Raw genomic sequence first — 16,090 nt, forward strand, 5'->3', positions numbered from 1 at the left:
TTTGTGTGGGACCTTTGCGGTCATCGTAAAAGGTGACATTTCTGAGAGATCAGCCCTGGGATTAGACTGGTGTAATTTCAGCGTTTCCATTGAAATTTCATCTTGAGGGCAACAGAGAACCGGCAAGGGGCTGTCAGGTCAGATGTGTCTTTTTGTTTATTTGATGGATAGTTGGAACTGTATTCTGAAACCCAGGTTTGCAGAGTATACCAAGCTTTCCCGGGCAGAGAAAACCCAACTCCACAGGAACCGCGGGGAGGAGGGAAACATGGTGCTCCTCGCCTTCCTCTTGCCTCTTTGGCTTCTTCTTATCACTCTCCTACCAGGTGCGCTTCCTCCACCCGGAGCTCTGTCCTCATCTCTCTTCTCTGGTTCTCTGCTCCTTCGCTGATGATCTCATCCACCACCATAGTTTTAACTTCCCAGTTTGCAGGTCCTCCGTAGAGCTGCAGGTTCGTACAGGCAGTGGGCTGTACAATGGCCATCCCGGCTCCCACATGCCCAGCAGTGAATGTAGCTCCTTTTTCCAAAAGCCTTTCCCAAGCTGTAAAACTTCAGGTCACTCTTTCCTCCTCCTCTTCATCTACACCCAACGTAGGAGGCAGTATTGTCACTAGCTCAGTGCTTGTACTTCGAAGCTGGATGGAACTGGGACCAAGTTTCAGTTCCCAGACCTGCAAAATGCACTATACAAATACACAACTGAAAAGGCTAGTGTGAAGGTTGAACGGGATAGTGCAGATGAAATGCCTAATATCAGCCAAGAGCATTATAGGCCTCAACAATTATTAATTAAAATTTGCAAGCAATTAGCTGCAAGTCTCTGGTTCTGATCTCAGCAATGGCTCCTGACTCTGGTCCCTTCCTTCCTTCTGCGTGCTATGGCCTGACTGAATGTTGCCATCGTTTCTTACCCAAGTTCTTCATTAGTCACATTAAGCTCTTTATTTCTCGGACTGCTGAGAGTCTTTTATTTCATAATATGAAATTATATTTAATAATATGTAATTGCTGGTTTCCACTAACACATTTTACTCTTAATATTATGGTATCTATAACAATAAAAGCATAATATGCTAATTAGACTGGACAACCTTCTGGACGAAGCCTGGGCCGCGAGGGAAGCCCGGGTCCCAGGTGCCAGAGGGAAGCCGGCGCCAGCAGCCAGTGAAAGGAAGGCCTACTCTTGCACGAATTTCGTGCATTGGGCCTCTAGTTTTCTTATAAGATCCAGTGGCTTCAGAAAGGTGACAACCAAAAAGTGCCAATTAGGAGCCCAAGGTGGCCCAGCTTTGGGAGGGAGTGGGGAAGAACATTCCAGACACACACACACACACAGAGAGAGAGAGAGCCCGGAGAAGGTCCACAGCCCATGGCTATTAGGGCTCCGTCTCACCTCACGCTGGTTCCCTATGGGTCCTCTCCCTCACCTCATTCCCACCCACCTCCAGATGAAAACTTCATTGAGAGAAGGCAACATGGGTTGCCGTTACTCAGTGTGAGCTCATATGGGTATTGCACACTTATTTGTAATTTTGCAAGTTTTTTCTTTCATCTTCAAATGGCAACCCAGAGAATTTCACCATGGCCTAAGCTGGACAGAATAACAAACCAAGAGGGTTGAACAAGTGTCCTTGGCTTCACTGGAACCAGAATGTAAGGACACGGAGCAGGGACTGCAAACTCAAGCCTGCCTGCCTTCAGTCAGTGCACTTCCCGTAGTCTAATGTCCAGAGAATCAGGGACCCTGTGCCCTTCTTCTGTGGAAACTATGATGGGATTCAGAGAATACGGATCACCCACAAGGCAACCTGGGCAGCACTCAGGTTGCTCACTCAGGGAACGGTTAGGCCATGATCACACACACACACACACACACACACACACACACACACACACACCTGCAGCTGTTTGGGGGGGAGGGGGAGGTGGGTTAGGGAACAGCAGGGAACTTCACTCCAGTAATGTCAAACCTAGGGGTTGGAAAGGGCCAGAGGCTATGGATAAGGTGCAGTGCTGCTGCTTACCAGCAGGGGTCGGACGAGCCTGCCTGTGCTCACCGCATGTGGAATGCAGGTGGCACAGAGCACTCTTGAGTCAAGGACTCTCAGGTAGGTTGAGATCACAAAGCACAACAGCGACTTCCTTCCATTTACACTGGGAGAGGCAAGAAAAGATTTATTCTGAGAGATTTCTAAGAGACTATGGCCCTGTCAACACCTTGATTTTTTTTTTTTACTATTTGTCTCCAGAACTGTGAGAAAATAAATGTACGTGGTTTTAAGCCGTTCTGTTTGTGGTACTTTGTTACAGCAGCCCTAGAAGCAAATACATATGCATGCCCTACGGCCCAACGATTCTGCTAGGGTGGCCAGTAATAAGGTGCTGTCTCTGCAGTCTGTCAACGTCAGCCACAAAGAACATCTCAGCCCCTTCCCATAGCCTGGCAGGGGTGAGGAGGCTGGAGTGCTGCTCTCCATAAAGCCACATGCCTGCACGGAGGAGGGTCTTCTTAGATGAGGAGGGGCAGGCAAGGAACTTCTCCAGGTTGTTTATGAAAGAGGCCTTGGAGAATCTCATAAGCCACTTGGCATCCTTGAATTTTCTCTGCCCTGTGGGGGGTCCTGCTTTCTCCATGGCATCCTTCAGGCCAAAGATGAAAGGGGAAGTGTCCCGTGGGGGGTGGGGGGGTGAAGGCATCAGTGTGGGGAGGCGGGGAGGAAGCCACAAGGACCAGGAGCCTCGCTGAAGGGGTGAATGGGTAGAAGAAGATGAAGCTCAAAATAGGAAAGGGAAGGTGCCTCTCCACGGAGATTTGTATTTGAAGGTATGAGCCTGGGGTTGGGCTCAGGATTTGGAAGGTCTGAACGCTGAGACCTAGATTTGGGAGCGGAGCAGTGAGATTGCGAGGACTGGGGCTGAAATGTGGAAGCATGGGAGCAGGAATTGGAATGGAGTCAAGAAGGTCTGGTAGTTGAGAGGGGGACATCTGGATTTGGGAGCCTCAGGATCTGGAATCTAATTTTATGGGGATGGTTGGGGAGGATTTAAAGTTTGAGTTTTGGAGAAATGTTACTCCGATGGCCAGAGTGACGCTGGGGACTCACTGGTTGAATTTGGCAGAGGGGCTCAGACTTGTGGGATGGTCTGCAACGGCTGAGATTTGGGGACCGAGGGCTACGACCTGGGGACTTCCCCATGCACCTCAGAGTTGGGGAACTTCAAGCTCAGTAGGACTTAGAGGCCAAGAGGGCAAAGGACACCTGGCAGGGAAAGTGACCACTTCGTGGAACCAGAAGGCGGTTGAACAGTCTGTGGGTTGGGAGAGATTGGAGGCAAGAGTAGGCAGAGTCCCCATGTGGATAAAGGACAGGGTTGCAGGGCAAGGGGGCCCCTGCCTCCCAGAAAAGCGTAGGCCACCATTTTTCTAGTATTCATAAAACTTTAACACATTTTTATTAAATTCTCTTGTAGGTATAGTTTATAATACCCCCCTCCCAATGGGAAATTTGAGCTAAAAGTTAGTAGATTTGGAGATATAGGGGAAAGATCAAGAAAGTTTAACACCTGTTTAATAGAACTTCTAGAAGCAATGCAAGGTGGGAAAACTAAATGAAGACATAATAGAAGAAAATTTTGTTGAGCTGAATAAAGATATGAGTCTTCAGTTTGAATGGGCCTATCAGACGTTAATGATAATAATAAAAAGACCAATACCTAGACAAATCCATATAAAATGTCAGAACTCCCAAGACAAAGTAAAACTACAGAATGCTTTCTGAAAGAGCAGTTTATCTACAAAGCAGTTCTTGGAGGGAAATATAAAGACTTAAATGGTTGCATTAGGGAAAAAGTAAGATTGAAAATAATGAAACCAGCTATATAACTTAAGTCTAAAAAGGAACAACAGAATAAACCTAAATAAGAGGCAAATGATAAAGAGAACAAACATTATTGAAATAAAAAACAAAGGTATAAGAGAGAAGATCTAAAAATGCCTGAAGTTGGTTCTTAGAAATGACCAATAAAATAGACTAATCTTCAGAAGATAAATTTTTTAAAAAGGCATATATATATATATATATATATATATATATATATATACATATATATATACACACACACACATGCATACACACACACACACACACACACACATATATATATATATATATATATATATATATATATATATATGACTATTAGGGATGAAAAAAATATACTTAAAGATGCAGCAAAGATTAAAACAGTAAGTGGATATTATGAACAACCTTAGATCAACAAGTATAAAAACAATAAAATGGAAAATATTCTGAGAAAAATGTAAATATTCAAAACAGAATTAAGAATAGACATTTTGAATGGTTATATAACCAAAGAATTTAAACTCTTCCCATGAAACAAAACATCAAGCTCAGTTTTACTTGCAAATTCTACTAGTGTTCCAGAAATAGACTTTTCTAGGTGTATAAAAATTCTTACAGAGTATAAAAAGACAGGTTCATATGCCAATGCTTTTTGTAAAGATGTCTGTTATCCTTGACACCAAAACCAGAAATGGATAGTAAAATAAAGAAAAACTGCAAACGAATATCTCTTATGTATACAGACACAAAATACTAAATAAAATTATTAACCTGAATCCAAAAATGCATAAGAACGATGTAAAATAACTTGAATTTCACTCTAGGAATGCAAAGTCGATTCAACATGGAAAAAAATATATTAATATAACTCACTCCATTCATAGATTAGAGAACAAACTCCATGGTGTCACCTCAGTTTTCAACCACCATATAAAAACTCTTAGCAACCTAATAAAAGAAGGAAAATTTAAAGACATTTATTTATTTTTTAAAAATATATTTTATTGATTTTTTTTTTACAGAGAGGAAGGGAGAGGGACGGAGAGTCAGAAACATCAATCAGCTGCCTCCTGCACACTCCCTACTGGGGATGTGCCCGCAACCAAGGTACATGCCCTTGACCAGAATCGAACCTGGGACCCTTGAGTCCGCAGGCCGACGCTCTATCCACTGAGCCAAACTGTTTAGAGCCTTAAAGACATTTAAAAGTCCAATGCAGTGGTTGGACTATTCAGTCTTTAAATACATACTTGTTTTGATCTCCATAAAGGACTGTTGTCAAATGATGAAAATGGTAGTGGCTGTAAATGAAAGAGCTGGGGAGAGATGATTTGTCTTTCTGTCTCACGCCGTGATCGGGTAGGAAGAACGCCTTGGTTTATTCATGTAGCAGGTGATCTGCATTGAGTAAATCAATACATTGGCATTTCCTTCTGGCAGATAGAATCAGGATGTGACATAGGGCCTAGACAGTTCCTGACCTGGCTGATGCTCTCAATCTCTTTTGATGTTCTGTATTCGGTCACTGATAGACTAACGGTATCTTCTTTCTTAAGTGTTAGGCGTCCTGTGTTTCCCCATGACCTCTCCGGTCCTGGGGTTGAACATCTCATACACTTAGGCTGTGTTTTCCTAGGTTGATGAAGCTCCTTCAAGGCAGCAGGAAACGGCTCCTTGACCTCTTGTCCCTACACGTGCCTAGGAACAGTCTTACTCACTGAGGAGGCTCCTAAGCATCTGACACAAGGACTCCTTCTGTCAGTCTGGGTAGCATAAGCTCGGTGGCCCTAAGGTACAGCCGCCCGGCTTTCAGACCTTGCAGAGTAGGCTCTGGACTGCCAGAGAGCATCTGCCCAGGGCAGCCCTGTCTTTAAAAACCATTGAGCTCACCCTGACCGGTTTGGCTCAGTGGATAGAGCGACGGCCTGCGGACTGAAAGGTCCCAGGTTCGATTCTGGTCAAGGGCATGTACCTTGGTTGTGGGCACATCCCCAGTGGGAGGTGTGCAGGAGGCAGCTGATGGATGATTCTCTCTCTCATCGATGTTTCTAACTCTCTATCCCTCTCCCTTCCTCTCTGTAAAAAATCAATAAAATATATTTAAAAAGAAAAATATGATTTAAAAAAAAATCATTGAGCTCGATGAGAAGACTCAAGGTGGCGCCACTCAATGCACAGGGCTGTTTATTGACATCTTTTCCCCAAGATAGCTGTGTTTGGGGAGCACTTCGCGATTTTAAGCCCCAAATCAGAGTCCATCTCTTTGGCTGCCAGGCATTCTTCCCACCCCAGGTGACTCCCATCTCCCCACCCGCCCTCTCCCCAGTAGAATAAATGTATGTGTTGCATGAAGGTACACCTATGGGTGAGTGAATGGAAGAAAAGAGAGGAGAGGAACAGAATGAATGAACTGGGAAGCTACAAAGACTCGTGGATACCCAGAAATTATCGTGATCAGCAAATTTATTGGCCGAGGAGGCACTGGGGGTGGGAGGTAGTTGTACAGAAGCCGAGGAGAAAAACTGCAGAACAAGATACAGCACGAGTGTCCGCTGGCTTCTCCCGGGGGGTTCAAACGCCAAGGATGTGGAACCTCACGGCATTGTCAGGAGAGCACTAAGCCCATCGGCGCCCGCGAAGAACACCTCCAGCTCCCGCGCCTCCGTGGCGTCCCGCGGGCCTTATTTGCAGGGCCAGGAAGGCGCCTGCTTCTGCTGGGTCTGGTGGCAGACCGGGACGCACTTGGAGCCCCCGGAGCCGCCCCCGCCCCCGGAGGAGCCGCCGCCGCAGCCGGAGCCGCCGCCGCCGCCCCCAGAGGAGCCGCCGCCACAGCCAGAGCCGCCGCCGCCCCCACCGCCGGAGTAGCAGCCGCCCCCGGAGGAGCCGCCGCCGCCCCCGGAGGAGCCGCCTCCGCAGCCGCCGCCGCCGCCGCCAGACGACCCCCCGCCGTAGCACTGCTGGGGCTCGCAGCAGATCTGGGTGGTCTGCTGGGAGGAGTAGCCGCCGGAGCCTCCGCCGCCGCCAGAGGAGCCCCCGCCGCAGCCGCCGCCGCCGGAGTAACCTCCGCCACCGGAGTAACCGCCGCCCCCGCAGCCGCCGCCGCCGCCGCCGGAGGAGCCGCCCCCGCAGCCACCGCCGCCGGAGGAGCCGCCTCCGCAGCTCTGGTAGATCTGCTGGCCGCCGCCGCCGCCGGAGTAACCTCCACCACCGGAGTAGCCGCCGCCCCCGCAGCCGCCGCCGCCGCCGCCAGAGGAGCCGCCCCCGCAGCCGCCGCCGCCGGAGGAGCCGCCTCCGTAGCTCTGGTAGATCTGGCCGCCGCCGCCGCCGCCGCCGGAGTAGCCACCGCAGCCGGAGCCTCCGCCGCCGCCGGACGAGCCCCCGCCGCAGCCGGAGCCTCCGCCGCCGCCGGACGAGCCCCCACCGCAACCGGAGCCTCCCCCGCCGCCGGAGCCGCCGCCCCCGTAGTACTTGATGCCGCCTCCGGAGCCGCCGCCGCCGCCGCCGCAGCCGCCGGAGCTGCCGCCGCCGCCGCCGGAGTAGCCGCCGCCGCAGCCAGAGCCGCCGCCGCCGCCGCTGGAGTAGCCGCAGCTAGAGCCTCCGCCGCCGGAGCCGCCGCCCCCGGAGTATTTGATGCCCCCTCCGGAGCCGCCTCCACTGCCACCGCCGCAGCCACCGGAGCTGCCGCCGCCGCCGGAGTAGCCGCCACCGCAGCCAGAGCCTCCGCCGCCGGAGCCGCCGCCCCCGGAATACTTGATGCCCCCTCCGGAGCCGCCTCCACTGCCACCGCCGCAGCCGCCGGAGCTGCCGCCACCGCCGGAGTAGCCGCCGCCGCCGGAGTAGCTGCCACCGCAGCCAGAGCCTCCGCCGCCGGAGCCGCCGCCCCCGTAGTACTTGATGCCGCCTCCGGAGCCGCCGCCGCCGCAGCCCCCGGAACCGCCTCCACCGCCACCGCCGCAGCCACCGGAGCTGCCGCCGCCACCGCCGCAGCCGCCAGAGCCGCCGCCGCCGCTGCCGCCGCCGCCGCCGCTATAGCAGCCGCCGCCGCCGCCGCCGCCGGAGGATTTCCCGCAGAACACGGGGGGCTGGGGGGTGGGCTGCTTTTTCTGAGACATCTTCTCTGAGGTGGAAGGAAAGCCTGGAAGGAGAGCAGAGAGCTTTATGGACCAGTGGCGAGAGGGTGAAGGAGAGGAGGCAGCTGTAGACATGGCAACCCATCACCCAGAGCAGCATGCCTGGCCAGGCTTCGTGCTCTCCTTGTGCAGATCCCCGAGAGCTCTCGGCTGGGCTGGGATCCCTAGGACTGGTGCTCTTTAGAAAGGAGTTGCGTCCTCTTTTTTCCAAGCTCTACCCATATAGCCTAGTTAGTGGTGCCCATTTTTCTCTCCCCACCTCTGCCTCTGGCCTCTTGTGTGATTTTGGAGCAAAGGACCCACACTCTCCTATTTCCTCACTTCCTGTAAAGTGAGAGGTTGGAGTACTACTGATTCAATGAGTGCAAATAGAAGAATACCACAAACCTTCACATAAGGTGGGGATTTTACGCATCCCCTGCACAACAAAGGGTTTGTCAGAAAACCAGAAAGCTGCTGTAACGGACCATCGGCCCATACACCAGAAGGCCGCTGTAACATACTCTCTGCAAAAACGTTTAGTTCAAGCTCTTGGTCTATCCCACTGAGCTTGGCCATGATCCGGGACAGGTATCCTAAAAGGGAGGCTCCCCCGTGGTCCTGCCTGGACTCCTTTGGTCTTTCGGATCCCCATCTCTCACCCGATGCGTCAGCCATCGCCTTTACCACCTGTTAAGTCCAACCTTGGTCTAGGGGACTGGACTAGGAGGAAGTTGGATCCCAGCATCTCACAAGTCATTTCCCTCTCAGGACGTCTCTCTCTGTACAACAAGCTTTGGGGTTCTGATGGGATCTCTCGCATCAGCAGCATTCTCTGACTCATTCTCCCTTCTACTCCTTCAGAGCAGGCTCCGCCTCTCCTGACAACCCAGCCCCAGGCCTTCTGGGACAGTCTCTCCTGTAGAGTGTCTCCCTGTGCCCAGCACCACGCCTGGCCCCTACAGGGGTGCCTGAGAGATAGGAGACAGTCTTGCTTTGTGAAGTTTACATTCTGGCCAGAAGACGAGACACACCATCTCCACAGCATCTGCCCAGCGCCCCCCCCCTTTCGTTCCTGCCTGAATCCCCTCTAAGCACGAATGCAGTTGGGAAGCCAGAGGGCCAGTAGCTCCCAAGGCAAAGAGAGACCTTGCGCCTGTCCATCCCCTGCTCTAGCCTCTGCAGGCCTGGGCCAGACCCGCTGAAAAGACCAGGGCCAGTGAACCCACACTTACCCAAAGGAAGGTGAGTGAGGAGAGGGAGAAGCTGGCTGTGTGAAGAGCACTGGAGCTTCTGAGGTTTTATACTCTAGCCACATGTGACTCATCTATTGATCGGGGCCAGGCTCTTGTGTTTGACCTGTTACGTGACCCACGGTTGCCGCCCCACCCCCCTGTGATTGCAAGCATTCATAAAGATTTTGGCATTCTTGAAATGGGCAGCCTCGTGTGTGACTGGCCCCTTTTTCTGACGCAACTGTGCGGCAGGCTGGGCAGGGGGACGGCCAGCCAGAGTGGATGACCGGCATTGTTTTCCAGTCCTCTGGCCCGGGGTGCATGCCGGAACCAGAGGGCCAGGCGGGAGGAGTATGTCCCCGACTGACTCTGGAGATGGCCTGAGGGACTCACACTGGAGATTTCAGTCCTTGGCACCAAGGAGCGGGGACCTTTCAAATCCCACAGTCTGGCTTCTGATCCCATCGCTAGGAAATCTTCGTAACTCTAAAGAGAGCTTGCTCCTCCTTTGACAGATGTTTCTCCCCCAGGGTCTCATGTGCTTTGCTGGGACGTTTCTGTCTTGCCCCCTAGCTTGAGAGAGTGAATGAAACCCTTGCACCCAATTCGGGGTTGTACCCCGTGGATACTGCTGTAACTAATGGGACACGGGTGGCTACTTTGATTTGTTCCTGGGACAGCAGGTGTCTGTGGAAATGGATAATCGATATGTCTTTCCTTGCCGAGGAGCCAGCTAGAGATCCACCATGTGGTCCCTTTGGCTTTGGTGTCCTGTGGACTTGTGTGGCCACATGACCTCAGCCTAGGAGACAGCCATGGAATGAATAAACTTGGGGTTAGGTATCTGGGTTTAGGTGCTCCCTTTGGTACTTGCCAGCGGTGTCACCTTGACAAAGCCACAGCACCTTACCTGGTGCCTATACACAGGAGACTCTGAGTCAGTATTTGTTGGCTGTTGAATGAACAAGCTCAGTTACCTTGCACATCAGATAGGAATAGGAACACCTGTGTCATAGGCTTGTCAAGAGAGAATAGTTTTGTGCAAAGTGCAGAGGTGATGCTGTTCTTTTTATTGTTTTCTCCCATGACAGCACATTCTGACCTCTCACGTGGACTACCCTTGGACCCCACGGTCAGGAGGGAGTCCATGGATGACTTGAGGCAAGCTCTTCTCTAGGAAAATAAAACTTTCCTGTTGACCCTGGGCCAGTACCATCCCCTCTGTGTATGCAGAACAGCATGCTCCCCCTTCTTTCATCACTGGAACTCAATTGCTATTGTTTAAGATGCCACATTTGAACTTTGTTCCACCCAGCCGTGTGTGGTAATGGCAGCTCCAATAATAAATTGATGCTTAATTAAGGTGGAGTTTTAATGAAGCAGATGATCCTGATTAGGCTGTGACCTTTAGAAACTGGTGGCACTCGTTTTAGTGTGGACAGCATGAGCCCTGGTGAACACAGGGACTCCCTCCTTAGAGGGTGGCCAGGAGGGAGATGGGAGGGTCTGTTGAAAAGGCAGGTTTCTCAGTTTGGAGCTGAAGCACAAGGAGATTTGGGAGGGAAGCAGCTGCCCGATAGATGGTTGCCATGGGTACAAAACAGTTTTTTCAGTCGGGCTGTCCTGGAGAGAGGAGCCTGTGGGGACCAGGGTTCTAGTGCTGCTCTGTGGGTCCATGTTGTCCCTCTGGGTGTCTTTAGTTCTCAGGGAAATGTAAGGAAAAGGATAGTCAGCAGTGCGTGCTTGAGAAGGAAACCCTTTCATTCTGAAATCATGGCCTTCCTACCTTTATTGGTTATTAAAATATCATTTATTTTTTAAAATATGTTTTATTGAATTTTTTACCGAAGGAAAGGAGAGGGATAGAGAGTTAGAAACATCAATGGGAGAGAAACATCGATCAGCTGCCTCTGCACACCTCCTACTGGGGATGTGCCCACAACCAAGGTACATGCCCTTGACTGGAATCGAACCTGGGACCCTTCAGTCCGCAGGCCGATGCTATCCACTAAACCAAATCGGTTAGGGCTAATATATCATTTCTTTTCAATGTGATAGGAAATTGTAGTTGTTTCTTTCATGTCCTTGTCAAAATGAAAATTTGGCTGTCATATATTAGTTATTAACTATATATTTATTTATTTATTTATTTATTTTGAGGGGATGTTACTTCTCTATGAAATTGCAAAGTTCGGGCACTTCCAGTGCAGGTGACCTCAAAGAGCTAATAATCTTCAAATTACCCATGCTAATTTGGAGGATTTATGTTCTAAGGAAGATATGTGTTGTTTTTTCATTCTATCAGGTTGAAGAGCCTAATGCTTTTTCATGAGTGTAGCCAACACCAGTGTACTGGGCACTACGTTAAGCATTAGGGAAGAGGCCGAAGGCTTTCAAAGCTGTGCATGGATCTCCTTGGTAGATTTGGGTAAGGGGTAACTCCTTGTGTGCCTCTGCCACCCTACGGAGCATATAAGAAAAACCTAACTAGTCCACTTACTTTGTTAACTTGCAGAAGAGGCGGATGCAACATAGTGCCGAGAGCAGTGCCGGATCCTGTGGCTCTCAGCCTGAGTTAACCTTGCCTGGGGTGTGACTACATGACCCCGCTTCCCCATTTTACCCTCTGGACCAGAAGTCCCAATGGGCCATCTATGGGGACAGCAACTGGTGATCTCATTGCAGCACGTCAGTGAGGAAATGATGGAAGTTTGTAGAATTACTACACTTAGGTATTTGAAGTTTTGTAAGACTTGGCATGCCAGGCTTTTAAGATGTATGGCCTTTAGACATGTAACCTTTCAATGTGCTTGCGGCATGTCTGAGATCTGCAGCCTGACAGATGAGGACACGATTCCTGCCTGGACATGTGTCCTTAGAGGGGACAGCCGTATAGCAGATGTTTCACAGTGCCCAGTGCGGTGCGAGGCATTAATAGGATTTGAAGTGGATTCTTGCAACCCATTGGCTAACAGCCCTGGTTTGAGGGAGACATGGTCACTGTGCCCAGGCAATCCTCCAAATGAGGAGCGATTACAACGTTTAAGTCTGGGGACCCTCAATCTGATAGAAGCCCACTCATCACCGTCTTTGAGTATCTAAAGCTATGCATGAATGCTCACAAAGTCGTAACTGAGGGAAAAATGGCAACAGGTGCTTTGTAAAGAAAAATGAACACAGGGCAGGCGAAGAGTTTGGAAGCCTGATAGCATCGTTTATTTCTCTTACACTCTGGGCCCGGGAGGTATCTCAGAGCTCGGCACCCTGTCGGCTCCCTGTCTCTCCTCTCTCCAGCCCTCCTGGGTGAGCAGTTTGACGAGGTGGCTGACTCTGGTTGCTAAGTGGGGAGAACAGCTTAGAGGTCTGGGAGAAGGCCAGGTCCGGAGTGGCTCACAGCTCTGGAACTCCTTCCCCAGGAAGCTTACGGAGGTTCATCCCACCCCCTGGTCCCATCTCCCTGGCCACTTTCCCTCTCCAAGACCTTAAGGAACGAGTGTACTGGTTCCAGCCTGCAAGTAACACACCCAAGTAGCCTTGTCCCCTTTTTCAAGTTACAACTGTCCTTGAGAGGATGGTCCTCATTGGTTCTTTACTCTGCATCCTAAGTTTCATAGAGTTTATAGCCCCTGGGGCTTTACCAGAACGTATGGACCCTTGAGACCCTTCCAGGTTCTCCTGTGGCTCTTTGCGTGGAGGAGGACCACAGCTGAGTGGTTCGTGGGTTCCCACCGGGCTTGTGGGCTAGCATGCAGGGTGAGCAGTGCCCCTGGGACGTGCTGGCCTGGCTCAGATGCTTCCCGTGTGGACAGACTCTCAGTTCATGGGCTGCTGTCACATGTGTGTCCTTTTCATTCCTCACAACAGTCCTGTGTGCTCAGTGATAGTATATCCTCATTTCCCAAACGAGAAGCGGCTCATAGAGGCTAATGGGATTCTCAAATCCCCACAGCCGTGAGGTGGCAAAGCCAGGATTCAGACTCAGATCTTCTGATCTTAAACTTTGCACTCTTTGCGAGCGCTATGTAGCTCTTCTTTTTAGGTCAGCATTAGGCGGAATGAAGGGATGATGCGCAGTCCGGCTCCCCTCCATGCCCTCTGGGAGACAGGGAACAATGTGCTCTCATGGATGCTCCCAGCTCCTTAGGGACCATTCCATGCACTGGTAGACTCAGGAGCTGGAAGGACATGCAGAGAGCATCCAATCAAGCCCAATATTTGCAAAGATAGATGAAGAACTCAGGGCCCAGACAGGCTAAACTACCTCCCGAAGCTAAGGCTGAACCAGGATCTCGGCTCCCCCTCCCCCAGCACCTCCTCCTCCCCCCTCCCTCCCCGAGATCCACTGTAGATTCAGGGTGTGACTTTCTGCTTTCTCCTGACAAGAGTGCTTCCAGTGTTGGCAGTGAGACCAGGGAGTAGTTAAAAATGACAGTAAAAGTTTTTATTGATGAGCTGGGCCTGGGCGCTCTAGCCTCTGGGCCTGGAAGTAAATTGCTGATTTCACAAGGCCCTTTCACAGATGGGCAACTGCGGGGAGCCTGAGGGCTCAGGGCCGACCTCCTGAGCTCATATGCAAACTTGACCAACAGGGAGGAGCAGTGAGCAGCCCTTGTGGACCCCAGTCCTGCTCTTGGTCAGGCAGGGTCTCCTGAGGTCTCGCGGGACTGTGTGCAGCGTGGTCCAAGAATGTGGGCTCCTTGACCAGCCAGTCCTTAACCAGCCTGTCTGACCAGCCAGTCCTTGACCAGCCAGTCCACTGAATTCCAGGGGTGGCTAATCCATGCTGTTTTAATTGGATCCTGAGGCAATGGCATCTGGAAATCAATGTGACAGAAGGAAAAGCACAAGCACTTTAAACCCATAGCCTTTTAGGCTCTTTGGCTTAAAGCTTTAACAGAGATAGCTAGCATCAACTTGCTTCTCCTTTCCATGGGTCACTGACAAGCAAGATAAGTGCCCTTTCCATTTTGGTTTCAAACCCAATTTTTTAAAAAAGATATAAATGCCTTTAATGATGGAGATAATTACAACTGATCGAAGCCTGGACTTCTCTTAATATGTAAAATGGGTTACACAAAAGGAGTAAAAATGCCACCGAATCTCCATACCACACTGTAATGTTCACTCTCTTCTATCTCTGACGTTCACAACGTTTTTCCCCTTTTCTTAACATTTTTGTTCTCTCTTCTCACACAAACACCCATGGAATGTTTTCACTTTTGTTCTTAATTCATTTTCTTCCTCCCACTGTGGCCCTCTTGGGGAAAAAAGGAAGAAACTGAGATGAGCACATTCAATTATTACAGGCTTCCTATTAGGAATATCTGTTTCGAAGGAGGTAGATATCAAAAATTTACCACAGCGTTTGATAGTGGTCCAGCAAAAAAAAAAAAAAAGTCTAAAAATTTTTAGACAGTTATCATCACTGTAGTCATGACCTTTGGGTCACAAGTCAACTTTGATCCTTGAGTGCTGCGTTCAGGAATCCCCCTGAGGCTGCTGTGGGCTGTGGTGTGACTCCTCTCTCACCCACAGACGGTGGTGTCTAGGATTTACTATGAAAACCAGAATCTGGGCCAGCCTCTGTCTTGACCAGTAACCCTTGTTCCTCCGACTTGATGGTTACCCTTCATTCTTCAAACGATACTCCTTATTTCAATAGCTGAACTTTGGAAGTTGGCTGGATGACTTGGGACAAATCTTCCCACTGCTTAAAAGGGTGGAAACAATCATGATTTGGTTGCTAGGTCTTCATTGACTTCCTTTGGGTTCATCCATGTGCTCAGAGACTTCCGAGACGATGGCCGGTGAAGCCACTGCCCAAATATGGAACAGATTTCTAGAACCTTCCCTTCTGGCTAAAAGGGCCATCCAGGCAAGATCAGAGCCTGTCTAAATCTTCATATTCCTATCTAACTCAGGGCTGGGCTTTCGCATGAATATTTGCTAAATATTTGTTGATTAGTCAAAGAGATAATGAGAATTTAGTCTCATATCCAAGGACAAATGTAATCTGAGTTAGCTTTCCATGGCAAGTAGCTTAAATACATTGTCCATGGCAAACTGCTCGCCCTGTCCACCCCCCATCTTTCACCCAAAGTGCCTGATTCTCCCATTGTCTCTGCTTCCTATTTTTCAGAGAATCTCTTGGATCATGGCTTTCCAGAGACCCTGTCCTTCTACGGCCCAGTGGTCAGCTTTCTGGCCGGATCTGAAGCAGCACCAGAGAGGGGGGTGAGGGGGCTGTGAGGTTTGCTAGTCTCCTGTGTGTTCTGAACGGTAGGGATCAGAATCTCCTCTCTTCTGAGAAGGTTTGGGATCCTGTTGTGCTCTAAACCCGGCCCCAGCGCCGATGACCTGCGAGCTTGGGCAAGGCACTGTCTCCCAGGCCTCAGTTTCTTCACCTGTTAAGGCATCTGACTTACTCCCGCCAGGTTTCCTTTGGGCCCCTCCTCCCATGGCCCCTCTGAACAGAGGAGGGAGAGATGAGGAGGGGCAGAGGCAGTGACAAGGAAGGGGCCAGATGGGATGACAAGACCATGAGCTGCTGGGAAAGAGCACAGAGAGACTCATCCTCCCCAGGCGCCAACCTCCGGCTCAAATCAGGGGCATTAGGGGGACTTCTCTCTCCAAGGGGATTCCTGGCCAGAGCTGAGTGTGGAGGAGGAGGGAGGGGTGCAGCAGGAGGGCCGGTGAGGAAAGTTGGCTGGGTTATGAGCAACCTTGCAGAGAGTCATTCCCAGGGTGGGTATAATTGCAGGGGGTTAAGAAAGGCATGCGGGCAGGCTGGCTTGCTTTAGATTTTCCTGTAATTAATCTATATCATTTTGAATCCAGAGGAGGATTAATTTGGCTCCTCGGTGCTCCTTGGCAGTGATTC

General features: G+C 50.5%; 1 protein-coding gene across 1 annotated transcript; it reads right to left on the reverse strand.

Annotated features, from left to right (window-relative positions):
• Nucleotides 1-6,319: 6,319 nt before the first annotated feature.
• LORICRIN (loricrin cornified envelope precursor protein) lies at nucleotides 6,320-9,701 on the reverse strand. The gene is made up of 2 exons (XM_079760889.1): nucleotides 9,211-9,701; nucleotides 6,320-8,001 (listed from the first exon to the last, which is right to left on the reverse strand). The coding sequence occupies exon 2, from the start codon at nucleotides 7,976-7,978 to the stop codon at nucleotides 6,548-6,550; it is 1,431 nt and encodes a 476-aa protein (XP_079617015.1). The 5' UTR covers nucleotides 7,979-8,001; nucleotides 9,211-9,701; the 3' UTR covers nucleotides 6,320-6,547.
• Between the last annotated feature and the right edge of the window lie 6,389 nt (nucleotides 9,702-16,090).

This window comes from Cnephaeus nilssonii (assembly GCF_951640355.1).
Source record: "Cnephaeus nilssonii genome assembly, chromosome: 21".
Classification (NCBI taxonomy): domain Eukaryota; kingdom Metazoa; phylum Chordata; class Mammalia; order Chiroptera; family Vespertilionidae; genus Cnephaeus; species Cnephaeus nilssonii.